Source organism: Fundulus heteroclitus, chromosome 23 (assembly GCF_011125445.2).
Source record: "Fundulus heteroclitus isolate FHET01 chromosome 23, MU-UCD_Fhet_4.1, whole genome shotgun sequence".
NCBI lineage: Eukaryota > Metazoa > Chordata > Actinopteri > Cyprinodontiformes > Fundulidae > Fundulus > Fundulus heteroclitus.
Window position 1 is genome coordinate 18,510,062 of NC_046383.1, and position 27,550 is coordinate 18,537,611.

The window sequence follows — 27,550 nt, forward strand, 5'->3', positions numbered from 1 at the left end:
ACAGATATAAGAAAGAACAAGATATTTTATTGCAGTCCACATACAACAAAACAACAAACAATTAAAATTATGCTTTCTCCATGAGCAAAACTAATCTTTCTGTGTGGACAACTATCATACTCTAACAGTATTTGGGCTCATGAGTCCTAATAATAACAGCGAACATAAGATGCAAAATATAACAAAGGGAATTGAATATGGTGCTTCAACAGCTGTCATCATACAACACATTGCAGTTAAAAAAAAAGTACAACTGAAAGAGGTCGACAGGAAAGTCCCCGTATGGCGTGCCTGACTGAAACAGAAATCAGCTGACGAGGCCTGAAAATGAAAATACAACATATTAGCTACAGAACTTTTTTTAAAATCCATGTCCCATTACCAAGAATGCAGCATTAAAAATGCTGCATATAAGGAACAAAAATTGTGTATAATCCATTTTTCCACTCGGTGCATTGCTCTGATGAGCAGACTGGTCTGATCAAAACACTCACCCAGGTAGTCATCCATGAGAGACCCAATTGCGAACTGAAAAATAAAGAATTTATTTTTAAGCTTCATTTAGACTTAAACATCATTGCATATTTCTTTTTTGCTAAGTTATCAGACTGAAATATTATTGATAATTAAAAAGATCCAACTTTCTAGGAAAGCAGATGGGCCCGAAAACTGAACGTGTCTAATGACAATAATGGGTAAACGATGTGATTGGGCTGAACAGTTTGACAACATAAAACTGCTCCACTATCTGTTCAGAATAATAACCTATTACAATTTGGTAAAAACAGGGGCAATAGACAACCTTCTGAACGGAGTCTAATACTTGCCTTCTTCGACCTAAATGATAATGATAATTATCTGTCATTGCAACATATATTCCAATGAAATTTGTATTCTGCATTTAACCCATCCCTTAGGGAGCAGCCAACCATTGTGTGGGAAGTATTCAAACAAATTGTACTCTTTAGCAGACAAACAGCAACTAAAGTGGCAAAACAGGTTTATCATCGAACAGAAGCTGAAGTTGACATGTGTTCCCATAATAAAAGCAGAATGATTATGGCTATGTTCACACTGTAGGTCAATTCTGATTTTTTGCTGAAATCAGATTTTTTTAGGTGGCGGCTCATACTACTACCGCCATCAGACTTCTGTCTGAACGGTTGAAGACCGCAAAGCGACTCGCATGCACTGATAACTGAAGGAGACATCATACAGTAGCGCACTATGCACGGAAGTCATGATGACTGTAATTGTTTCTAGAAGTGTTGACTAAAGTTTTGTTTAAAAAGAAAACCTTGGAAAAAAAAACGCGGATACCAGCCGGCATCTCTACTTGCTATTATTAGAAAGCTGCTGCGCAATAGGAGCCGACAATATTAAGACCACATCAAAGCAAGACGAAATAAGGTAAGAATAAAGCAGCACAGCTGTTAACAGTGGTCTTCTATGGAGCGCTAACTGCTACTATTGTGTGTGGATGTGTAGTGAGAGAAAGGAAAGTGACATAAAAGACGGATAACAATAATTTTTTTCTAAAACTTATTGAGATAAATTGTATTATTGCCATTTGGAGACAACTAATTCAACTATGATGATAATGGAATAATAATGCAAGTATTATGACGGGTGGCGTCATTAGGTTTAAATCTCGCTCTTTAAGGCCCTCATTTTAACTTTGAGCATGTGCCCACTATATTATAAGCCTGGCTGGCCACCAGGCTTTACTTAACCCTCCAACACTGAGGAAACGAGAAGGGAGGGGTGAGCACACAAAGATGCACCTTACTGAAAACTTTTTGCTATCCCGTCTCAGAGAGAGGAGATGGAAACACAAGGGGAAATAAGCAAGCAGTCCTAAATTATCGCACCTATTTATATTAATCGTGTGATTAAAATGTATTGTGCGATTAAGTGATTTATTGATTATCGCGACAGACCTAGATACATATCCGAATTAGTACCACATATGGAAATGGCACAAATCGGATTTATTTGGGGGTGAAAAGAATTGGGCTGTTCACACTGCCATGAAAAAGACAGATATAGGTCGCATTTCCCTGCAGTGTGAGCATAGCCTAAGGCTTCTCAGCACGTTGACACCTTTTAGTCTGAAATATAAAGTAGAGGCGGGTAATCCAGGTTCACAAAGTCCGGTCCAGAGATTAGCTCCAACCATTTGCGGAAGTAAATATGGGTCCAACTTCCGTTTTTTTTATGCGCCACTTCCGTTTCAGCGTTTCCCTAGGCCAGCTACCATTAGCTTGACTGAAATGATAAACTGTTGCGGCAACATTTCCAAAAATTGCAAAGCAATCGAAGTTACAGGTCAGTGCCACAACCTCAAACTATTCATGACTGAGAGGATGGCATGAAGAAATGGCCTCATATAACGTATGAGGACATATTTAACTATTTTGTGTTGTCACTTGGCGCGGTTAGCTCTGTAATGCGAATGTACCGAGGCGTACCTCCACAGTGGAAAAGTTGGCTCGGTGCTAATAAATAGCAACATCGATGACCTGGTATTCATGAAGTATGATGTCCTTTCAAGCAAAAGCAACGTTCACGCTGCGTGAATCCTGACTACATCAACTGGCACGACTGAGACGACCGGAGTGCTCTTGTGTTGCGGGCTCAGGAGAAGTCTTTCAGTCATGCAGCGGCAATCTTATGGAAGGTAGGCTAATAAGCCGTCTGATTCACAAACATACTAGCTGTTGTGATCAGATTGAACTGATGTTATAATTGGATATTAAAACGTGCAAACACACGGCTTGAAGTTTGAAATTGTACCAATCTGATGCAAGCTTTAGAATGAAGCTGTAACTTTGTTTCTATTTTATTTGTTAGGGTATCAGTGTTAAAGAGCTGGGGGTGAATGTCTTAAGGCGCCTTGCATCCACAGCTCTTGTACACGGTCGATGATTGAAACACTCCTGCTCCACGTAAACCTTTCTTTTATACCAGTTATTATGACAACCTCTAACTGTACAAACGATCCCGGTCTTCCTCAAAGTCATAATGACGAGTAATTTGGTACCAAGTCTTGTTACATTAGCTGCTTTTCAGCTAGCTAGCCAGTGACAGGAAGTGACTAACTGAAGTCTCGCACAAAAAAACTCAACTCACTGTGTCCATATTTCCGTTGAAAATAAGGTGGATAGAGAAGGGACTCTTTAGTCAAAGCGCAAGTATGTGAGCGGTCACCATGATAAGTGCTGTCTGAATACTGCAGTCAGTAAGAAAGGAAGTAGGAAAAGCTAGAAGCAGAAGGTAGGAGCTATCACTGAGAGTATTCGGATGGAGCCCAGGACTAAAATCACCTGGGTAAGTGAAGGGGATGAAGGAAAACTAGGCAGGGGATTTTACTTTCTGAAGCCATATTTATCCACCTCTCATAGCCATTAGCACAAACCTTTACCAAATAAAAACACTTACGATGTCATTCTTGTCAACCCTTGTACCCACAATCTTCAGACGGATCTCATCGTCTTGCTGGATTACAATATCCTGTGACAGAAGAGGTTAAAGTAGCAAAGTGTCAGACTGAGTAATGCTAAAACAACTGCAGAAAACGACAGAAGCTCTACTTTCTGTGCAATTGACGTGACGCCGCCTGTCGATCACTTTTGGAGGCTCGTCACCAACCGACCAATCAGTGAATGCAAAGTGAAACGACCCTTACATGCAAAAGCCCCACCCCTCTTCCCTCTAACAAGATTTTTGGGATTTCACATTACGAACGCATTGCGATCAAAGGGATATCGTTAGAAAAAACATTGGTAAAAATGGTTAAACGCTGTCAGTGGGGAAAGTACGATTCAGACGCGCTTTATCCCGAACATTTAGAGAGTGTTTATTCCTTTCACAAAACCTAAAAGGACTCTGAAAAAAGGCAAACGTTACACATGCGGCCTACCGATCTCATGAGGCTCACGAGACCACAACAGTGATCAACGAGGAACTACAGCATGTTTATCTGTCCGAAGGTAACACAATTTTTGTTCAACCCTTTGTATGCCTAATGGTTAGATTAAAGGGTAATTCTTGACACTAGTTCTGCTGTGTTTTATGCATTTAGGATATATGTATGTTGCAACTTCTTCTTGCATAAGTTGAATCTGTGTGAGATGTGATCAGTTAACAGGAGTCCGATCTTGCACAAAGCATTTAATAAGTAGTGTAAAGCCAAATCTGAACTCCTAACACAGAACTTCACTATACATTTTTGCCATGGATAGCTCGATGGCAGCAGAAAAAAATACTATGACAGCATGCAGAAACTATTTTAAATATTTATAAAATATATTTTAAGATAGAAGTTTGCTATTTAAACTATGGCTTTTTATCCGTGATTACCTTGAAATAACTTCACTGACAGGATTTACAACTCCATTGGAATTTTTTTTTGTGTTAATATTGGTAAATATGGCAAAAATGCCATATAAACGCTGTGAGCTTCAATATCATGGCCATTATAACGTCTTAGTGTCCAGGGTTTGCTTAGGCTGGAGTTATCCTCCGTGTGGGGGGAGCGATCTTACAGTTGGTGTCACCTCAATCGCTGAAATAATATCATTGATTATTGTTTTATATAAGGGCAGGGATTCAGAAAAATCAATAAAATAAATAATCATACCTCATCAACTGTCTTATAGCACGGTGGATTAGAATTAGGGTCAAACTCCATTTCCGAAGGGATGGACTGCAAAAGGGAAATTTTTATTACATATATTTGCCGAACAGAACAAACACTATATATGCATGTACAGCAAGAAATTAGATCCAGAATTATTATGTAACCCCCATAAACTATGCTGATCTGTCTGCATGTTTAATGTGTTTTGTAGTTCTTAGAATGTTCTGTAGGGGGCAGTAGACCCACATTTCCCCTGTGTCAGTACGAGAAGAAGAGTAAGAGCGAGGAAGAGAAAAGAAATGGCAGACTAAGCACGTTTCAGCAGGAATAGAGAAGCTACTATGCAAAAGAGCTGTTGTGATATGAAAGAAGTCTGTTTATCTTGGACTGGACGATGTGTAGTCTGTTCTTAGATTTCTCCGGTGAGTCTGTTGTTTATTTTCAGCTGCTTACTTACGCAAAATGGCTACTTAGCTGGAGCTAATGTTGCTCAGTTTTTTTCGAACTGGAAAAAAAAAAAACAACCGGAGTATTAGGTGTCGCTCTGTAAGTAGCGTAGCTCTGTGAAATGAGACTGTTTATGATGAAGTGATGTTTGTTTAGTAAGTTTTCTTGTTACTGAGCGGTTTTTTAAGATTTCTCTGATTTCCGTATACCTGCATGATCGTTTAACGCTCTGCATGCAGGTTGGTTTTTTTTTTGTTTGGATGACTGATATCTGAACAAGCCGGTGGAGTTCCAGAAGCACGAGGGTCCCGCCGCCATCTTTGTGACTCGGACTGAAGCCTGGGACGACGCAGAGGGACTGATGCTACTGGAGCTGGAGATTTTGCTTTGAAACCAGATAAGATAATTGAACACAAAAAGAAAGGGGGGCCCCCAATCCTTTATTTTTTTTGGTTATTCCACAACTACTTGTTCATGAACATTTTCAAACTGGACAATTTATGTGCACATTGACTGAACTGACTGACTGAACTGTTATATTGGAAAGACTGACTGAAATTTGTAATTTTCTTTGTTGGTATGAGCTTTAGAGCTACAGGTTATAAAACCTACCCTAATTTGTTTTAAATATTTGAGTTATTTTTAAGGGTGGACAATTTAAGTTTTATACCTTAATTTTATTGAGGTAATTATTCTTTTGTGGAGAAAGAAAATAAACCTGAGTTGTTAAAACGTGTATGCTTATCATCCTCCTGTATGACCCTAGAACAAAAGTAACTTTCCTACTGAATTTATTGTTAATTAAATTAAGTAGTGGTTACATGGTAACATTTCGTGGCGAGCCAGCAGCCAGGAGGATTATAAGTAAAATCAGCTCAGTTTAACATAACAGTAACTTTTAAGAAAACTGATATCAGAAAGAATGGAAGTCAATAAGATTACTGTTTATGACATTGAGCAAAAGTATGGAGTGAATGCAAAGAGATCAGTCTTAGCTCTTGGCCTAAATGAAGATGCTACTGATGCAAACATTACTGAAGTACTTAAAACTTATGGCACAGTGGTGAAGATAGTCAGGTTAAGGTTAAGCGAAGCCATCATTGAGTTGGATGCTGAAGAAGCAGTTGAGCATCTTAAGCCAAATTTCCCATGTGAAATAGCTACAGCCAAATATCCAACTGCAAAGTGGTGCGTTGATGATATAGAGAAAGTTTTACTTTCACCTGTGCTTTCTCAGCCTCCATCAGAAATAAATGCTCAGGAAACAGCCTCAGAACAAGATGCTGGTGAGTCGAGCAGTTCTGATAGTGAAGAGACTGAATCAGACAACACTGACACTGCCCTCACATCAAAAGGACATCAAAGACAAACTCAAGCAACTCATGCCATTAATCCATCACATTCCAAACAATCTGAAAAAAGTGCAAAAAGTAAAAGACGAGCTTTTTCAACTAACAAAGCTTCACTGAGTGCTGATATATTGAACCCCCAAGATGTTCAGCGCTTAATCGTTGAGCATGTCATCAAAAATGAAGCTTCTTCATCGAGTTTGACTCCAAAGAGACTTCGTTCCTTTTCTGGACGAGTGCCTAAACCCCCTGGAGAAGTAGATTTCGAGACTTGGCTCCTACATGTTGAACTAATGTTTCAAGATGGATTCCCTGTTGACATGCAAAGAAGGATGATTCTGGAAAGTTTGCTATCCCCTGCATTGGATATTGTGAAACAGCTTGGCTCTCATTCATATCCACAAGAATATGTCCGTCTCCTTCAGTCAGCATATGGACTTGTAGATGATGGTGAAGAGATATTTGCCAAGTTTTTGAGCATTCACCAGGATGCAGGAGAGAGAGCTTCTGAATATCTGCAAAGACTGCAGGCAGTACTTAGTACTGCGATCAAGCGAGGTGGTGTGAGTGAAGTTAATGCAAACAAACAACTGTACAAGCAGTTCATTCGTGGGTGCTGGGATCAGACTCTGCTTCTAACTCTTCAGCAGAGATTCAAAAGTGAGTCCCCGCCAGATTTCTCTGAACTTCTTCTCCAGTTAAGAACAGAAGAAGAACGGAGATCAGTAAAGATTGACCGAATGCAGCGTCACTTTGGAAGCTCAAAAGTAAAACCTTCCTTACATTTTCAGACTGTCCCAGAACCTCCACTAAAACACGACCATGACATTGTACAGAAGTACATCACAGAGACAGAAAGCTTAAGAAAACAAGTGGCTGAACTGCAGATGCAACTTACAGAGAAAAGATCTCAGAGGAGGGAGAGAAGACAACAGAAAACAACTGAAGTTGTCGACCTGCCCCCTGTGGCAGCAGCGGAAATGAATGTGCAACAGCCAGCATGCCAACCTGCTCCAAAAGCTTGGTTTTGCTTTAAATGTGGAGAAACCGGCCATATTGCAAGACAATGTGAGAATCCTCCAAACAAAGAATTGGTTGATAAAAAGTACAAGGAACTAAAGGAAAACGTCGACAGTGGGAAGCAAGATACGGAACGGCTTTAAACTGGACCGGGTTTCAGTAGAGGGGCGTACTGATACCCGACTAGAGGAGGCTCCACAATCAACGCAAGACGTAAAACATGATCAAAAATCGACAACCATCAACAATATGAGTCAGTTCCCTACATCTACATCTACATCAGATGAAGCACTTTTGGATGCTTTGGTAGGATCGAAAAACACTGCCAAGATGTTTATTGATGGAGTTCAAAGTATTTGCCTCCTTGACTCGGGCTCTCAGGTGACAACTGTTTCAGAAACATTTCATAAGCTCTACTTGCATTCACGACCAATCCAGCCACTAGGAGACCTTTTAGATATTCAGGGTGCAGGTGGTCAGAGAGTTCCTTATCTGGGGTACATTGAGGTAAATCTTTTCTTTCCAGAAGAGATTGTGGGGAGACCTGAAGAAGTGCAAACTTTAGCCTTAATTGTGCCAGATTGTAGGTCGAACAGAGAAGTTCCAGTGCTGGTTGGAACAAATGTGTTAGATGTTCTTTATGACATTTATACAACCTCTAAAAAGACCAGTGTTCACAACCAGCAAGTCCACTGTAAAAATCTGCCACTGATCAGGAAACTGTATGGCATGTACAAAGAAGATCGAGTGAGTGGTAGAGTAGGAAAGATAAAGTTACTAAGGAAGACAAGTCAGAAAGTACCTGCAGGAGAAAAGGCTGTTTTGATGGGTTATGCCAGAAACATTAAAGTTCCCCCAGGCACTTCCCTATTGGTTGAACAAGCAGACTCCATCTTACCTGGTGGTTTAGTGTTCTGCAACTATGTTATGACAGCCCCATCGACAACATCTTTCAAAATCCCTATTTTGGTGAAGAATGAAAGAGCACATGACATCACAGTACCTGCTTCGTTAACTGTTGCTGAACTTTACAAGCCTCAGACAGTTTCAGCTCCTCAGTCAGCAGTGAAAAAAGACAAAGAGTCAAGATCTCAGTCTGACCTTACTCAAAAGATTGTCTTATGTCAAAACATTAACTCACCTGTTACAGCCAGCCAGCTCAGATTTGACTTTACAGATACATCTCTTTCTGAAGAATGGAAAGAAAGGGTAACGAAGAAGTTAAATTTGATGTCAGATGTATTTGCTACTCATGATTTAGACTATGGCCACACCCATGCGGTAAAACATAGGATACGCCTCTCTGATCCTAGTCCTTTTAAACAAAGACCGAGGCCAATACACCCATCAGATTATGAGGCTGTCAGGTTACACTTAAAAGAACTGTGTGATGCCAACATAATCCGTGAGTCCGAAAGTCCATTTGCATCCCCTATCGTGGTTGTAAAAAAGAAAAATGGTGCGATCCGGCTCTGTGTCGACTATCGTAAGTTAAACAATCAGACAATCAAAGACGCCTATGCTTTACCCAATATTGAGGAGGCTTTTTCGGCATTGACAGGGTCAAAGTGGTTCTCAGTCATGGATTTAAAGTCAGGATACTATCAGGTTGAGGTTGAGGAGGAGGACAAGTATAAAACGGCGTTTGTAACTCCTATGGGCTTCTGGGAGTTTAATCGGATGCCGCAGGGTGTAACCAACGCTCCCAGCACTTTTCAGCGTGTAATGGAGAAGTGCATGGGCAGCCTCAACCTTAAAGAAGTTTTAGTATTTCTGGATGATCTGATTGTTTTTTCCAGCACATTAGAGGAGCATGAAGAACGCCTTATGCGTGTCCTAGGGAAGCTTAGAGAATATGGACTTAAACTTTCCCCTGACAAGTGTCAGTTTTTCAGAACATCAGTGAAGTACCTAGGACATGTGGTTTCTGAAAGAGGTGTCGAGACAGATCCTGAGAAAACTGCAGCGTTAACAACCTGGCCAACACCTAAAAACATTAAAGAACTAAAGTCCTTTTTGGGGTTTGCAGGGTACTATAGGAGATTTATCCGAGACTTTGCCAAAATTGCAAGACCCCTAAATGACCTTACCATAGGGTATTTTCCACCCAGAAAGGCTGCTAAACAGCACTTCAGACATACCTCAGCAGTTGACCTGAAAAGACCATTTGCTGAAAAATGGACATCAGAATGTGATGAGGCTTTTAATACTCTGATCCAGAAACTCACCACTGCACCAGTTTTAGGATTTGCAGATGCAACAAAGCCTTATATTCTGCATACTGATGCAAGTTTGCTTGGGTTGGGGGGAGCTCTTTATCAAGAGCAAGATGGTCAGCTGAGGGTTATTGCCTTTGCCAGTAGAGGTCTTTCAAAGTGTGAGAAGCGTTATCCAACTCATAAGCTTGAGTTTCTTGCTCTTAAGTGGGCAGTGACTGATAAGTTTTTTGACTATCTTTATGGAGCCAAGTTTACAGTAGTAACAGATAACAACCCTTTAACTTACGTATTGACAACTGCTAAACTAGACGCAGCTGGACATCGGTGGTTAGCTGCCCTCTCTACTTTTGACTTTCAGATGCAGTACAGAGCAGGAAAGAAAAATCAAGATGCTGATGGTCTCTCTAGACGGCCGCATTTTGAGAGTGGACTTGATGATTCAACACATGAAGAAGACCAAACCATAGAGCGATTCATAGCTCACATTGCCAAAGAGACTGGTGACACAGAAATTTCAGCAGAGGTCGTAAATGCCATCTGTCAGAAGCATCTGGCTGAACAAACAGGCCCTTTACACTCTGAACCTGCATTGAAACCATGTCTGGTTGAGTGTATTGCTGTTGATGTGCATGTTATCCCTCCTGAGTACACACATGTTGACCTTTTACCAGGTTCATGCACATTACCCCGCATGTCTCAGCAAGACTGGGCTCTTGAACAACAGAGAGATCCGGCGATAAGCAGAGTCATTTCTATTTTTAAAGGTGGGAGGCGCTTATCGTACAGACAACGACAGCAGGAAGACAGAGAGGTACAACTGATGTTGCGCCTCTGGGATCAACTAACACTGAGAGAAGAGGTTCTCTATAGAAAACGTGTAACCAATGGAGAACCATCTTTTCAACTGGTTCTACCCAACAGATTCAGGGAGGTTGCTCTGGAGGCTCTACATGATGCTGTTGGACACATGGGGGTTGACCGCACCACAGACTTGGTGCGTACCCGGTTCTTCTGGCCACACATGTTAGACCACATTACAAACAAGTTGCAGACATGCGAAAGATGCATACGACGAAAGGCAAAAGCTGAACGGAGTGCCCCTCTGATGAATATCCAGACAAGCAGGCCACTTGAGTTGGTTTGTATGGATTATTTATCATTGGAACCCGATAGCAAAGGAACCAAAAATATCCTAGTTATAACTGACCATTTCACCAAGTATTCTGTAGCAGTTCCGACACCTGACCAAAAGGCAAAAACAGTAGCCAAGGCTCTGTGGAACAATTTTTTCATCCATTATGGATTTCCTGAGCGACTACACAGTGATCAGGGCCGTGATTTTGAATCCACCCTAATCAAAGAACTCTGCACAATGCTTGGAATCAAGAAAACACGTACAACGCCATACCATCCACGCGGAAACCCTGTGGAGAGGTTTAACAGAACATTACTGGCCATGTTAGGTACACTACAGGAAGAAGACAAGATGAGGTGGAAAGAGTTTGTACAGCCACTTGTACATGCTTATAACTGTACCAAGCATGACACTACCGGCTACTCTCCCTACCAACTGATGTTTGGGAGGCAACCTAATCTGCCTATCGACATTGCATTTGGATTAACCTGGGAAACTGGAAAAAGAGAGTCACACGCACAATATGTGAAAAACCTCAAGGAAAGCTTGACAGAGAGTTACAAGATTGCTGTGGATCATAGCACTAAAGCTGCTCTTCATAACAAGAAGCTCTTTGACAAAAGAGTGAGAGAGTCAAAGTTGGAGACTGGAGATCGTGTCTTGGTGAAAAATGTTGGGCTATGTGGGAAACATAAGCTTTCCAACAGATGGAGCCAGACCATTTACCAAGTGGTGAAACAAGTGAAAGATCTACCTGTGTATGTTGTGTCTCCTTTGGAAGCAGATGGTCCACACAGAGTGTTGCATCGTGATCTGTTGTTGCCCTGTGGATTTTTACCACAAACTGAGAGTGAGCCAAGGCCAACCAAGGACAAGAAGGTGCCACACTGTTCTACAGGTTCTCAGCCTGTTGTGGATAGAAATGATTTTGGACTTCAGGGTGAAGACGATCCCCTGTCAGAAAATGATGATGGAACAGATGAGGACTACTACTATCCTCCAGTTGTATTTGTGGATGACAAATCTACAAGAACTGAGGATGAAACAACCAAATGTGACGTGCAGAACACTACTGGAGAGGATTTGGGTTGTACTAATACAACTACTCTCACAAGCCAAGAGGATACGACGGCTAGTATCGCAGGATCCCCATCCGGATACACACCAGGAGTCAGTATTGAAGAGTTGGGTGGAGATCATGCACTAAATCCTGAAGCACCTCCTTTCCAACCACAAAGTTCCGTTGAAAGTGACATCAAATCTACATCCAAACCTGAAATTGTGGCCGAGGCACCAGCGCTTACAATATCTCAGGGGGAGCAAAGGTCGGAGGATTTGGCCAGAATTCAAATGCCAAATGACAGCAGTCACAAGGAGGAGAATGATCAAGCAGAAAACGTAGAGTTGAGACGATCATTGAGACAGCGGAATCAACCTAAAAGATTGACTTACCCATCACTGGGTAACCCTCTGGTTGTTGTTATGCAATCACTTTTTGATGGGTTAGATAAAGCTTTCTCGACAGCTTTAAGTTCTGATTTCATACCTGCTATTTCGCAGCTTCAAACTAACTCTGTGGAGATTGTGTAAATGAACATGCAGGGACGCATGAGAGGTTAGGGGGGGAGGATGTAACCCCCATAAACTATGCTGATCTGTCTGCATGTTTAATGTGTTTTGTAGTTCTTAGAATGTTCTGTAGGGGGCAGTAGACCCACATTTCCCCTGTGTCAGTACGAGAAGAAGAGTAAGAGCGAGGAAGAGAAAAGAAATGGCAGACTAAGCACGTTTCAGCAGGAATAGAGAAGCTACTATGCAAAAGAGCTGTTGTGATATGAAAGAAGTCTGTTTATCTTGGACTGGACGATGTGTAGTCTGTTCTTAGATTTCTCCGGTGAGTCTGTTGTTTATTTTCAGCTGCTTACTTACGCAAAATGGCTACTTAGCTGGAGCTAATGTTGCTCAGTTTTTTTCGAACTGGAAAAAAAAAAAACAACCGGAGTATTAGGTGTCGCTCTGTAAGTAGCGTAGCTCTGTGAAATGAGACTGTTTATGATGAAGTGATGTTTGTTTAGTAAGTTTTCTTGTTACTGAGCGGTTTTTAAGATTTCTCTGATTTCCGTATACCTGCATGATCGTTTAACGCTCTGCATGCAGGTTGGTTTTTTTTTGTTTGGATGACTGATATCTGAACAAGCCGGTGGAGTTCCAGAAGCACGAGGGTCCCGCCGCCATCTTTGTGACTCGGACTGAAGCCTGGGACGACGCAGAGGGACTGATGCTACTGGAGCTGGAGATTTTGCTTTGAAACCAGATAAGATAATTGAACACAAAAAGAAAGGGGGGCCCCCAATCCTTTATTTTTTTTGGTTATTCCACAACTACTTGTTCATGAACATTTTCAAACTGGACAATTTATGTGCACATTGACTGAACTGACTGACTGAACTGTTATATTGGAAAGACTGACTGAAATTTGTAATTTTCTTTGTTGGTATGAGCTTTAGAGCTACAGGTTATAAAACCTACCCTAATTTGTTTTAAATATTTGAGTTATTTTTAAGGGTGGACAATTTAAGTTTTATACCTTAATTTTATTGAGGTAATTATTCTTTTGTGGAGAAAGAAAATAAACCTGAGTTGTTAAAACGTGTATGCTTATCATCCTCCTGTATGACCCTAGAACAAAAGTAACTTTCCTACTGAATTTATTGTTAATTAAATTAAGTAGTGGTTACAATTAGTTAAAACTGACTTACGTGGCGAGAGATAAAGCAGGACATGGGGCCAATTTCTGTGAACAGTCCAACCTGCAAGGAACAGATAAAACCTGTTATGTAAATGAAGGCCAAAACATGTAAACCACAGAAGTAGTGATCTAGTAGTAGCAGCAAAGTCTGAAGCTGTGATTTAGAACTTTATCCTGCAAATCAAAATAATTTGACGGCAGCAGCTGATGCTGGTCAGTTGATAAAATAGCACACTTCAAACAAAACAAAGCAAGACTTTGTGATGTTGCCTCAAGTCTGAATAACACACTTCAGCAACAACACAATTCAAAGTGTGTAATGGAATGAAAACACAGGAAAAGAAAATAAACTACCTTGTAATAATAAAGGAAAGTTGGACAAAAGATCGTAATTAATTGTGTTTGAGGTAATTCAGTGAAAGGTAACTGTAAACAACATTATTTTAATTACTCAGGGTTTCAGTATTTTTGCAGTCTTCTGGGACCAGTTTAAATAGTCCACAGAACAGAAGGCAGAGTTAAAAGAATCATCTTCAGCTTGAGCTTTCCAGGGATGTCTAGAGATATCAAGAGATTGCAAACTTTTCATTGGTTTCTGTGTCTTTGTAGACGAACGTTTCTTTTGTGACGAGACAAAAATGGGATTTAAATCTTCTCCTTCTAAAATAACTAATTTGTGGCTTATCTCAAGGTTCAGATTTTTCCCATTTACAGATGACTCATAGGATTCAGATGAAGGTATGTGGGGTTCTGAAATAAAGTTCCTGCTTTATTGTATTCGGATGTCCCAAACTCTATACACCCTGTCTCAGAAACTGCGAATCACATGATTTCTGGATAGAAAAAAAAAGAGGAACGTGACAAAAATATGGAGATCATATATTGTAAATGGTCTCAGAAATTGTTACAAGTGGGCAATGGTTTTTGCCTCTCAGGAAAAAAGTCCAAAAAGTGGCAAAACTGCCAAAAAATACTTTATGTCTCTCGTATTTCTCTAACTTTTGTATTTGTGCTATCTGGAGGACTCAGACCTTACCGGGAATCTGTTTTTCTACGCTTTCGAACATTACTAGTCACTTAAATATCGACTTATGCATTATTTTGTGCTAAACACCTACTGTATCATAATATTTAATATTTTAAAAGGAAAACAGTTAAATCAGAAAAAAAAAACAGCACTGTGTAAGACTCACCTTGTTAACCTGAGTGACCACAGCGTCTACCAGTTCTCCCTTAAATGGACGGAAGACAATGGCCTTGTACTTCACAGGATAGAGGACAAAACCTCTGCCAGGCTGGATCACACCCGCCCCGATGTTGTCAATAGTGGTGACGGCGATGACAAAGCCATACCTGGAAAACACACCCGAAAAACACATTGATGTTATTTTTAAGAAGCTGCATATATTTGTCAACATCGTGTAAGTCAGAGATGTTAATGAGATTTTGTTACATCTTTGACGCAACAACAAAAACATATGAAACGTTTTCAGAAAGACTGAACAAAAGTCCAGTTGCCTCCGATTTAAGCCTGTTTTTGCTGTTGCGATGACCCGGATAACTGATTTGCAAAAGCATGAATGTAAAATAGTTTTTCAAAGCACTTTGATTCCTGAGAACTTCATGTCTTTATTTGCCAAAGACTTCAAGACAAAACCCGGGAAATAAAATTTTTTCATTCATATATATTATATATATATATATATATATAAAATGGTGAACTTACCACTAGTAGTTTTGTACCAACATGCGCCTATATAGAGTAAAAATGTATTTTTTATCCTTTTTGTGTTTTTCACGGAAGCTGCCATCTTGGCATCCGAATAACCCGCTGTCGTTCAAATCACGCGAGAAGATTTGTGATCGTGACGTAACAACGGCACCAGAAGACGGACATGCTACTTTACTTGCACGAGTCAAATAGTGAATGGATCCACCTTGAATATCGCCTCAACAGACATATTGTGGTAACAACAAAACTCCCTTCATGTGGTCACGATATGGTGATCGTGACCATATGAATGGCGTTCTTTTTGTTCATCTTCCTAAATTCGGAAAGAATTTATGGAACAAAAAAAAGTGAGAGGACATTATTGTGGAAAATCTGACCATCTATATGTGCTTTCTACATTTCGTCAGTGGTAAGGAGCAGACAATTGAATTTGCAACGACTGAAGGGTCAGTGCAGGTAAGTTTATTTGGCTTTTTCACAGCAGAATGAAAACGTCATCATACAATCCATGACATCCCTCAATATCGTATTTGTAAATACGTCACACACTTGTGCTGAAACAGCCTATGAAATGGGCTGTTGAAGATGGTGGCAGATTGTCAGCAGGGGTGTTTATGTGCACTTCAGTGTAGCCTACAGTTGCATGATGGGAGTTGGTGGCCATTTGACCACATTTCATCATGGGAAATGCAGTCCGTCACGCCCTGAACTGGCGTTACACTAGGCTACACTGAAGTTCACATATGCACATAAACACCCCTGCTGACAATCTACCATCATATAAAATTATAATACCAAATTATAATTAATAATAATAATCATATTCAAACAGCTTCTGGCATAACACTAGTCTGCTTATTATAGGTGACTTTGAGCTTGTTTTTCTCCACAAAGCAAATTTCATGCCTTGTTCTTTTGAATGAAAAGGATGTCATTTTTGTTGAATGCCACTATTATGGCAGGTAGATTGACGGACGATAACAAACAGAACTTTATTTAGAAAAAAAATTTGGGACCCTTTAAGATTTTTATTTAAGTACCCCTGGTCTAACTTATGGGACCACCTTATGTTAGGTAGCGATATATATAGGGTTTGGATCCTCCGTAAGGCTTGTATGCATATGACATGTCCCCATTTTTGAGCTCTGACTCCCTAGATTCATATCCGGGCTTGAACATGTAAGACTGGATGTCATTTAAAGACATTTCTGCCATTTTGCGCGCAGAGTTTACTGACTTTCTCAAATCAATGCTTGTGAAAAATGCCGACTGACAGCTTGAAGTATGATGGGAAAGTGCGTTTATGCTCTCCATGGTGCAGGTCGTATGTCAATTCCTGGTTTCTGGCTCAGTTGATAATGGCTGCACCCATGGTCTGGTATCGCAAATGTTTTGGGGGAGTGTCAGCAGGTTATTGTGTAGTATGTATATTTTAACAGGTATGTTTTTTTCTTATATTCCTGAGATTCTTACTTCATCTTATATTAGAAGAGCAATGCAATTTTTTTCCATTTCTGGAGCTTCTTTGAATCTACTTTTAAAAGAAAAACTGTTCCTTCACTCCCTTCAAAAAAGATATTTGTTTTAGAGTGATTGTGGTCTTGTTTTGTTTTACATTATGCAAGTTTTTTGAACTTATTTCTAAGGAGAAATTGCATTGTATTTGAGATTTTTATTTAAGTACCCCTAGTCTACCTTATTTTAGGTAGCAATAGCATCTGAAGAGACGACAACCAAGGGCTGCAAATAAGATAGCAGAAAAAACTTAAGTCCCCATTATTGTTTTTTAAGATGCTTTATAAGAACATATTACGGACCTAAAGATGTGCATTTCTCATTGATTTGTTAGAACAGAAATTTGGTGGCTCACGAGTATAAAAACAATGCAAAAAATATGTATAAAACTACACAAAAATATAAAAACACAGGTTAACAAGACGGATAACAACATCAATATATTAAGTTTGGAGGTGTACTTTCTCGGATAAAAACTACTTTTGTGATAAATTAAGGTTATAAAAAAAAAAAAAAACAATAAATTTGTAATCTCATTTCCCAACTGCTTCTTAGTCCTCCATTTGGCGGAATGTTTTGCCCTGTTGTACACAACAACAACAACAACAAACACAATAAACAAAGCCCCAGGCTTGTTATACTGTTCTACCCTCAAACCAGGACATTTTTGCCATGAAACTGCTGGGCTTTGCACATGTTCAAATGTAGTGTAAAGGGGCCAAAGAATTGAGTCGCCAGGCTGCGCCGGGTTTTGCATAATTTGAAGGATCAGCTGCTGATTTGCCCATCACATCTTGTTGTCTTGGGATCATTTGCAAAATATTTAAGTGTCATTTTGAAATCTGCAAGAAAGAGAAGGATGTTGAAACAGTGTTTATCCCAACTTATGTAAACATGCTGTTGCTCCACTGGCTCACTCACTTCATCTGTGCCCTGTTAAAAGATATTAACCAGTCATGACTGGTATGATCGAATGTTTTACGGTGGTCTAGTGGTTAAGCTTTGGTACTGTCACTGCTGAGTTACCGGTTCAGTTCCCTGATAAGGTTTACTATGTTTTGGTTTAGCTTGGAACACAAATTTATTTAACTCGACGAGGCTTTACTTATTTACGTTAAATAAAGTTATCATTATAAGCACAGTTACAAAGTAATGTAAGCAGATTCACATCACTACTTATTTGTTTCCACTTTCCATTTTGATTCAACTATTGTATGAAAGAGAGGATAACATCATACTAAGACCATTTTCAGAATATTTTCATTTGCATGTCACACACACACACCGTAAATTTATTCAGTTTTAAGCTTCACACGCCGAATGGGACATTTCTCAAATGACGCCACATTTGCTCAACCCCCCTGAAAACGCAACTCCAGTTCCCTGGATGGTCAGACAAACGGAATGGCAACGTTCGTGACACCAATAGTTTTGGAAGACGAGCACGTCCTGGCAGCTTCATTTCAACATGCTTCAACCGAGAAGCACAGCGTCGAACAGCTAAGTCACTGGTTGACATACAGAAGCCTGAAAGTGGGCGAAAAGAAAGGTTTATTAGTGGAAAGGTAAGGTTTTCTCTTGCTAGAAGTATGGTCGGGCTGTGTGGTAGCTTGCATGCTTAGCTAGCATCATGTTAGCTAGGCCTAGCCATTGACATAGACAGCTTTATTTGTCATTTTGTATGCACAAAGTGCGTACAGAATGAAATTTCGTTTGCATACAGCTTGAAAAATCACAGTAAATTGCACTAATTTTTAGGATAAAGATGCAGCAGCGATTTATGTAAACAATTGAAATGTAAACAATGTTACAATGTAAACAATGCAGGGGAAATAGACAGTGTGCTATTCACGGTATCCAGGAGAGTATTATTAGAACCGTGTAACATACGAATGTGGTACAGAGTCCATTTGTGGCTTCAGTATTTCAGCAGTCTGAAGGATATGTGCAAATGTGTAAATGTGCAGTTATGAGAGTATGGTGCAGTGTCCATTTTGGGTTTCAGCAGTTCAGAGTCCCGAGCAGTTCAACAGTCTGATGGCAACAGGGAAAAAGCTTTTGCAGAACCTGGAGGACCTGCAGCGGATGCTGCAGAACCTCTTCCCAGAAGGCAGCAGGGAGAACAGTCCATGGTGGGGGTGTGAGGGGTCCCTGATGATGTTACGGGCTCGGAACACACAGCGCTGTGATGAGATGTCCTTGATGGAGGGGAGAGGAGCCCGGATGATCCCTTCTGCTGTCCTCACCACTCTCCTCACGTTCTTCCAGTCGGCGGCACTGCAGCCTCCACACCACAGAGAGACACAGCTGGTCAGAATGCTCTCTATGGTGCTTCTGTAGAAGGTCCTGAGGATGGGCGGGGGCAGGCGGGTTCTCCTCATCCTCCGCAGGAAGTACAGTCGTTTCTGTGCCTTCTTCACCAGTGACGTGGTGTTCACAGACCAGGTGAAGTTGTCCATGATGTGCACCCCCAGGAACTTGGTGCTGCTGACCACCTCCACAGCTGAGTTGTTGATGAGCAGTGGAGCGTGGTGGGGCCGATTCTTCCTGAAGTCGATGATGATCTCCTTTGTCTTCTCCACGTTCAGGATCAGGCTGTTGTCTCTGCACCAGCCCACCAGCTGCTCCACCTCCTCTCTGTAGTCCTGATCGTTGTCGTCTCTGATCAGGCCCACAACCGTTGTGTCGTCTGCAAACTTCACAATGTGATTGGTGGTGAACCTGGGGACGCAGTCGTGTGTCATCAGAGTAAACAGCAGGGGGCTCAGGACCCAGCCCTGAGGGGAGCCCGTGCTGAGGGTGATGACATCAGAGGTGTTCTGACCGACCCGGACCGACTGAGGTCTGTTGGTGAGGAAGTCTAGCAGCCAGTTGCGAAGGGGTGTGCTGAGGCCCAGATGCTCCAGTTTTCCCACCAGGTGCTGTGGGATGATGGTGTTAAACGCTGAACTGAAGTCGAGGAACAGCATCCGCACGTGCGTGTTCTTCTCCTCCAGGTGTGCTAGGCTCAGGTGAAGAGCAGAGGAGATGGCGTCCTCAGTGGAGCGGTTCCTTCGGTAGGCAAACTGGAACGGGTCGAGTGTTGGGGGAAGGCTGGAGACGATGTGTTCCTTTACCAGCCTTTCAAAGCACTTTATCATAACGGGAGTTAGTGCAACAGGCTGGTAGTCGTTAAAGCAGATGACTTGAGGTTTCTTCGTCATCGGAATGATGGAGGCAGACTTGAAGCATGCTGGCACTGTGGCTTGGTCCAGGGACGTGTTAACATGCTTATATACTTCCGGCTGCGCTTCCGAGCAGCGGCTAAGCGCATACACTCCGACGACTGGCGAACATTTTTCATAAAAAAATGCCGCCAAACTCACTAGAAATTACTCATCCACCCAGCCGATTAGTACACGATCGCCAACGCCTTCTGAACCTACGACCATGCAGTGTTTTTGGGCTTGTAACCACCGCTACGATCGACTGTTTGCGCAGCTATGGAATACTCCGAGAACAACTCCTAGGGGCCTACCGAGCCGCGGACTCGCCGAGCACCCCACGCCGAAGGAGGGCCAAACGTAAGCCGTGTAGCCGACCGAAGAAACGCGGGTGCAGCGGGGGTTTAGCAGCCAGGCTAAAGGCTAACCCATTCAGATCGCCGCTCCCTTCCATTCTGCTGTCCAATGTCCGCTCACTAGGCAATAAAATGGACCACCTACAACTGCAACTTTCTGCAAAGAGGGAGTTTAGAGACTGCTGTGTTCTGATCCTGACCGAGACATGCCTAACAGCAGAAACCCCAGACCACGCCGTTAGCCTGGAGGGGCTAACCACCTTTTGAGCCGACAGAGACAGACAACTGAGCGGTAAGTCCCGAGGAGGAGGACTATGCGCTTACATCAATAATTCCTGGTGTAAAAATGCTAGAATAATAAGTTTTTGCTCTCCGGACATCGAGACGCTAAATGTTAGCTGCAGACCTTTTTATTTACCCAGAGAATTCACTGCGGTTGTTATCACAGTGGTCTATGTCCCTCCCAGCGCAAACACATCACTACTTATTTGTTTCCACTTTCCATTTTGATTCAACTATTATATGAAAGAAAGGATAACATCATACTAGACCATTTTCAGAATTTTTTCATTCGCATCTGAAACACACACACCATTCATTTATTCAGTTTAAAGCTTCACACGCCGAATGGGACATTTCTCAAATGACGCCACATTTGCTCAACCCCCCTGGAAACGCAACTCCAGTTCCCTGGATGGTCAGACAAACGGAATGGCAACGTTTGCGACACCAATAGTTTTGGAAGACGAGGACGTCCTGGCAGCTTCATTTCAACATGCTTCAACCGAGAAGCACAGCGTCGAACAGCTAAGTCGCTGGTTGACATATAGAAGCCTGAAAGTGGGCGGAAAGAAAGCTTTATTAGTGGAAAGGTAAGGTTTTCTCTTGCTAGAAGTATGGTCAGGCTGCGTGGTAGCTAGCATGCTTAGCTAACATCATGTTAGCTAGGCCTAGCCAAGTTATTCACAGAGTTATTTTCCCAAAACAAACATATAGACCTTTACATGTTGCATAACAGAAATGAGCACTGTGGATTCACCGCGCTGAATCTCCGGTTTGTGTATGTCTTGCTGTCCTCTTGTTCCGATCAGACACGAGGAAGAAACGCGCTGGCTCAGCCGGGATAAATTACATCAAATACAATGGAAATAACATATGATTACGGGACTATACTTTAAATTATGCACATGTATATTCCACCCATGCTCTTCGATCTCAGGGTACGGGTCTTCTAAAAGTTCCTAACGCTACAAGGAAAACTGTAGGGGAGCATGATTTTTCCTTTCGTGCCCCATCTTTGTGGAGCAGTCTCCCTCTAGCCATTCAGCAGGCATGTTCTTTGTAGGTTTTCAAACTCTATCTTATGCCTATCTTATCTTATGCAAATTTAATTGGATTGGATTTAAACGTATATCGTTTTATTTTTGGTGTTTCCTTTTTGTTTTTATCTGTTTTTAAACTGTATTGTTGTAATCCCATCCGGGCTGTTGTACTATTTTTGTCACCTACTGTTCAGCACTGTATTATTATTATTAATATTATTATTATTATTATTATTCTCAAAATCAGCTTCTTTTTTCCCAAAGCTGTAAAATTAGTCATCCCCCTGTAACACTCATATCCCATGTCACCTTCACACAATTAAACACCTTTGCTGACAGTCAAACATATATATATTTTGGTCACGTTTAGAACAGTAAACCAACCTCCCGCGCGCTTACATGCCTATCCAATGATGGCATTTCTCGGCATTCATTCAGGGTTTAGGAAAATGAATGAACAGACACCGAAGCAGCTGTGTTTTGTTGTTACCATTATATTTGCTGATGTAATATTCGGGACAGAGCCGTTCACACTTCAGTGGTGCAAGAGTTAGGGAGGTTGTCCTGTACTTGACAGGTTGCCGGATCGAACCCCCCTAATTATTTTTATTCTTTACGAGAATAAAGTCAGGAGACTGAAGCCAAAGGGATACGAAACTAAACTCAGAATATTACAAAAATAAAACTATTACGAATATAAAGTATATTCTGAGATTAAAGTCCCTCTGGTACTGTTTAAGTGACTGAGTCTAACCCCCGATTTGCCACATTCAACATGGCGGACGCTCTGACGCATCTGCAGCATAGGCAGAACACCATACATTTATTCAGTTTAAAGCTTCACACGCCGAATGGGACATTTCTCAAATGACGCCACATTTGCTCAACCCCCCTGGAAACGCAACTCCAGTTCCCTGGATGGTCAGACGAACGGAATGGCAACGTTCGCGACACCAATAGTTTTGGGAGACGAGGACGTCCTGGCAGCTTCATTTCAACATGCTTCAACCGAGAAGCACAGAGTCGAACAGCTAAGTCACTGGTTGACATATAGAAGCCTGAAAGTGGGCGGAAAGACAGCTTTATTAGTGGAAAGGTAAGGTTTTCTCTTGCTAGAAGTATGGTCGGGCTGTGTGGTAGCTAGCATGCTTAGCTAACATCATGTTAGCTAGGCCTAGCCAAGTTATTTGCAGAGTTATTTCCCCAAAACAAACATATACACCTGAACGTGTTACATAACGGAAATGAGCACTGTGGATTCACCGTGTTGAATCTCCGGTTTGTGTATGTCTAGCTGTCCTCTTGTTCCGATCAGACACGAGGAAGAAACGCGCTGGCTCAGCCGGGATAAGTTACATCAAATGTAATGGAAATAACAGATTATTACGGGACTATACTTTAAATTATGCACCTGTACGTTCCGACCATGCTCTTTAATCTCAGAGTATGGGTCTTCTAAAAGTTCCTAAAGCTAAAAGGTAAACTGTAGGGGAGCAAGCTTTTTCCTTTCGTGCCCCATCTTTGTGGAGCAATCTCCCTCTAGATATTCAACAGGCATGTTCTGTGTAGGTTTTCAAACCCTATCTTATGCCTATCTTATCTTATGTGAATTTAATTGGATGCCTAAACGTATATTGTTTTATTTTTGGTGTTTCCTTTTTGTTTTTACCAGTCAAACAGATATTATGTATTTTGGTCACGTTTTGAACAGTAAACCAACCTCCTGCACGCTTACATGCCTATCCAACGACTCCAAAACGGCCGCAACACATGCACACTACTGTTCTAACTTTCTTTATTTGACGTCATTTGAGTGGTGCAAGTGTTAGGGAGGTCGTCCTGACAGGTTGCCGGATCGAACCACCCTAATTATTTTTATTCTTTATGAGAACAAAATCAGGAGACTGAAGCCAAAGGGATACGAAAATAAACTCATAATATTTATTGACCGTCTCAGTCGTTGTGTCCTTGGTCAAGACGCTTTACCCGCATTACCCGCATTGGTCAGAGGGTCCGGTGGTGCCAATGTATGGCAGCCTCGCCTCTGTCAATCTGTCCCAGGCCAGCTGTGGCTACCAGCATAGCTCACCACTGTCAGGGTGTTAATGTGTGTGTGAATGGGTGAATGACTGTAGTGTAAAGCGCTTTGGGAGTGTCGGACTTGATAAAGCAATATACAAGTACAAGCTATTTACCATCATGACTGATATTCGCTCTGGCTGTCATGCATTTATTGTCCACTTGAAGGTGGAGTACAGAAAATTAACCATCCTGATGCCTCAAGAAGACATAAGTCGACCAAGTGGATGGAAAGCCTCCTTCTTCTTTAGGGTGACCAGACGTCCCCGATTTCCAGGGACTGTCCCCGTTTTGGACCACCTGTCCCCAGCTAAAGCTGTCCCCGGAAATGTCCCCGATTTTACCGAGGGGAAAAAAGTTGCGTGTAGACTGTTATTACGGTAGAGCTGTTGCGCGCAGAAACAGGCGTTACGGTAGCTGGTTGCGCTGCTGATAATATAAAGATGAGGAAAAGAGCCCACCACTAGATGGTGATAATGATCCTTTTGGTTGTCAGCTGCCATTAAAACACGAAGAGGAAGAAGAAGAAGAGCGCACCACTTTTAAAACAGAAGTGGAAGTTCGTTTTTCCACAACCTGCGGCAACTGATGGGGAGCTGCCCTGAGTTACGGTAAGTGTGTTAATCGATTCATTTTATTTGGATGGGGCTGATCCTGTGATAAATGTTTGGTTTTGTGTCCAGGTTAAAACATAATCAATAAAAACTAAGACAAGACCACGAGTTGCTGCTCACATGAGTAAAAGACACTCGGATAAAATGTTACAGTACAGAATGATTGAAAAGTCTTTTTAAGGCGCTAATCTGGTACGCTGGTTCTCCAGGGATCAACAAGGGTTCGTCTAAAGATGTTTTAGAACTGATTGGTGACCTTTAGTTTATATTTCAGATAGTTAGTTATAAGTAGAGTTATTACAAGTTGTTTTGCTGATTTATGGTTGGGATTTATGAGCATAGACTTCCAGGTTTAGATTTTCTACTGCTCAGTTTGGATATATGAAAGTTCCTCATGGAAAGAATAGGAGCCAGTAACAGGAGAACAAGATCTGCATGATCTGAGAATGATGGAGGAAGAGATAACCGCCTGTTTAATGGTCATTTATTATGTTGTTTTTGCTTGTAGCTCCAAATATTGTGGTAGTTAGATTTTTAGTATTAAATCAGATGAGATAATAATAAAAATAACAATAATAGGAGGTTTTCATGTTGTACATTCTAATGTTTTTGGAACTGATTTTAATTATATAATGTCTGTTTTAGAATGATGTAAGATTGATACAAAAGGAGAAAGGAAGAAGATAGGAAGTCAGAAAGGAGATTAAATGGGTGGAGGAAAATAGGAAATAGAAACCAGAGATGATCTCATGTTAGCTTAGTCACTGACCGGAGTTAACTCACCTTACAGGAGCAAACAATATACTTGCACATCAACTACTACCATACACATAATGTAGTTATACACACTTTATGTAAGTTTACACATGCTCATGCTGCACTACACTCAATCACTTGCATTCTTGTCAAGGAGATTTCCAAGTCTGTGTCTTTTTGAACATGTTTAACGTCTTTTCACCTCACATCGCCACAACCTATTTTCTCATCCCAAGCAGGCTCTATGCACAGCCCCACATCTTCCTGGACTTTAGCAGCTCCTTTGCTTCCTGCCTTTCATTACTGGACAGACTGATTAATCCAGGTGTGTCTGACCTCAGTAACCAACCAGACACACCTGGATTAATCAGGAAAAAAAGGAGCTGCTGAAGTTCAGGCAGTAGTGGAGCTGTGCTTATAGCCCATTAGGGAAAGAAATTATTCTGCACAGGCCCCTGATGTGGCCTGGTGACAGTAAGAAACATATATCATCCTTTACCTGCGGGCTTGACCGCTACTTCTTTTTGATGTTAATTCAGAAAAACCTATTGCTCATAGGTATGTAGATGTGAACAGAATAAGTATTTGTTGCACTTCTTTAAAAGGTGGGGGAACTCTGTCTCCACAGAAAGCCACAGGCCAAGTGTTTGTATTTACTGGTTTTTCTTTTCCTCATGTCACTCTCCCCTTTGGAGGCGGCAGAGCACTTTGGGTCTCACAAAATTGGAAAGCCCTGCTAACCACCCTTGACCCCTCCACTCCCACCACTTTGCCCCAACCCAGAGACACAGTTCTAGTTTTCTATTAATAACACTATTGATGTATTAATTGTATTAATCTTAGGTTATACTAAAAGTGTGGAGAGGCACATCCCTGGCTTTTACACTTGATTTTTGTTGTTTAAATATTAACAAATGTGTAAAAAATAAATGAAACCATTACTGTCTCCGTTTCCATTTGATGAGATTTATTGATTTTTATCCACAAGCTAGAAATGTCCCCAGATATGATTTCAGAAATCCGGTCACCTTATTCTTCTTGCCATCACTTCTTTAAAGTGACAATATTTTTTCCATTTTATTTTATGGGATGCAATAAATGCTAATGTTTACTGTAAAAAAAAAAAGAGATAAAAATCTATCTTTTAGACTTATATGTTAATTCGATTGTTTTGGTTAAAGAAATACTGGTTATTGGAAGCAGCGGTATGAATAACTTCAAAACCAAACATTGATCTGGCCATATATCTTCACACTTTACATCAAAACTACCAACACATGGATGCAGGATAAGAGCCAGAGACTTCAAGCAAGCAGTGTGACTTTATGAATTCACTCACTTTCCAGTGCAGGTTCCCTCTACTTCGGTGAAGAGCTTCTGCTTCACAGTGTTCAGCAGGTTCGGGCCAAAATATCTCGGGTGTAGTAAGATCTCATGTTCCAAAGAAATCTGTAAACACCGATAAAAGAAGTGTAACCAGTCCGAATGGGGGATGAGGGTGCAATCACCACGGCCACGCCGCCGAAACGTTGTAAGACATCGTCAATATCGAATCAGCCATTCTGGGAGGATAATGTATACTTACGTGGTAAAACATAGCTAATGCTAATTTCCCCCAACTCCCTTAAAAAAACACTTTTAATTGTCAGATCAGCTTTTCATGGGCGATGTGCTTCTTCTTTATGGATATTTATTGGCGGTTGGCAAAAAACGAAATGGTGCATTACTGCCACCAGCTGGTGTGAAGTGTGGGTAAAAATGACTACTTATTTCATGCTAAAACAAACCGAATCAACAAAATAGAACAAACCAAACGCAATCAACACAGCATACACAAGACTCAGAGCCTCTCAATCATATGGACTGTTAGGACTGATAATGAATAACAATTCCACAGCACTTATGTCTTGAATTCATTCTAAACATTTCTATTAAAAATGCATTATTTTCCATCCTACTGTTTTGTATAATTTCCCCCTGCTTGCCCACAATAGTCACACCTGCAAGTGTTTTGTTTACCTATTCAAAAAAGTGCTGTTTAATCCTGTGTGGCCAAATCTAAGTCTTGATATAATTGTCTCTTCTCTTCTGTTCCTTTCTGCACTTCTCATTTCCCCCACTGTCCTTCAAATTTTGTAAAACCACCGTCCATTCCTCTCTTCCTCCCATTACTTTTGCCACCTTTTCTTCTACTTCTGTTTAAAGATGCTCTTTATTTCCATCGTGCTGATGTTGACTGCACGATGGAAACTGTTTTGAGCTGGATGATTGTTACGACCAGTGGCCTTTGTTTGTGTTTTCTTTTTTCTCGTTAATTAAATTCAGCTGCAGTTGCTGCTTCCTGCCAGCTGGCTCCGCTATGGGATCTTAATGCAGGCCTTCTCATGGGTTGTTTCCTGCATAGACATTAGA

General features: G+C 41.2%; 1 protein-coding gene across 1 annotated transcript; it reads right to left on the reverse strand.

The window, feature by feature from the left end:
• Positions 1 to 7: 7 nt before the first annotated feature.
• polr2g (RNA polymerase II subunit G) lies at positions 8 to 26,846 on the reverse strand. Its single transcript, XM_012866156.3, has 8 exons — positions 26,724 to 26,846; positions 26,478 to 26,587; positions 14,755 to 14,914; positions 13,572 to 13,622; positions 4,643 to 4,708; positions 3,442 to 3,513; positions 495 to 528; positions 8 to 321 (listed from the first exon to the last, which is right to left on the reverse strand). Exons 1-8 carry the CDS (start codon positions 26,733 to 26,735, stop codon positions 308 to 310), a joined length of 519 nt encoding a protein of 172 aa, XP_012721610.1. The 5' UTR covers positions 26,736 to 26,846; the 3' UTR covers positions 8 to 307.
• Positions 26,847 to 27,550: the final 704 nt, after the last annotated feature.

What these genes read in the sequence shown, in the direction of transcription:
- polr2g (XM_012866156.3), bottom strand. An exon ending in GCTATAAGACAGTTGATGAG is followed by an intron (nt 3,514 to 4,642) that starts GTATGATTATTT and finishes CTTCTGTCACAG; the next exon opens with GATATTGTAATCCAGCAAGA. An exon ending in GGGTTGACAAGAATGACATC is followed by an intron (nt 529 to 3,441) that starts GTAAGTGTTTTT and finishes TTTATTTTTCAG; the next exon opens with TTCGCAATTGGGTCTCTCAT.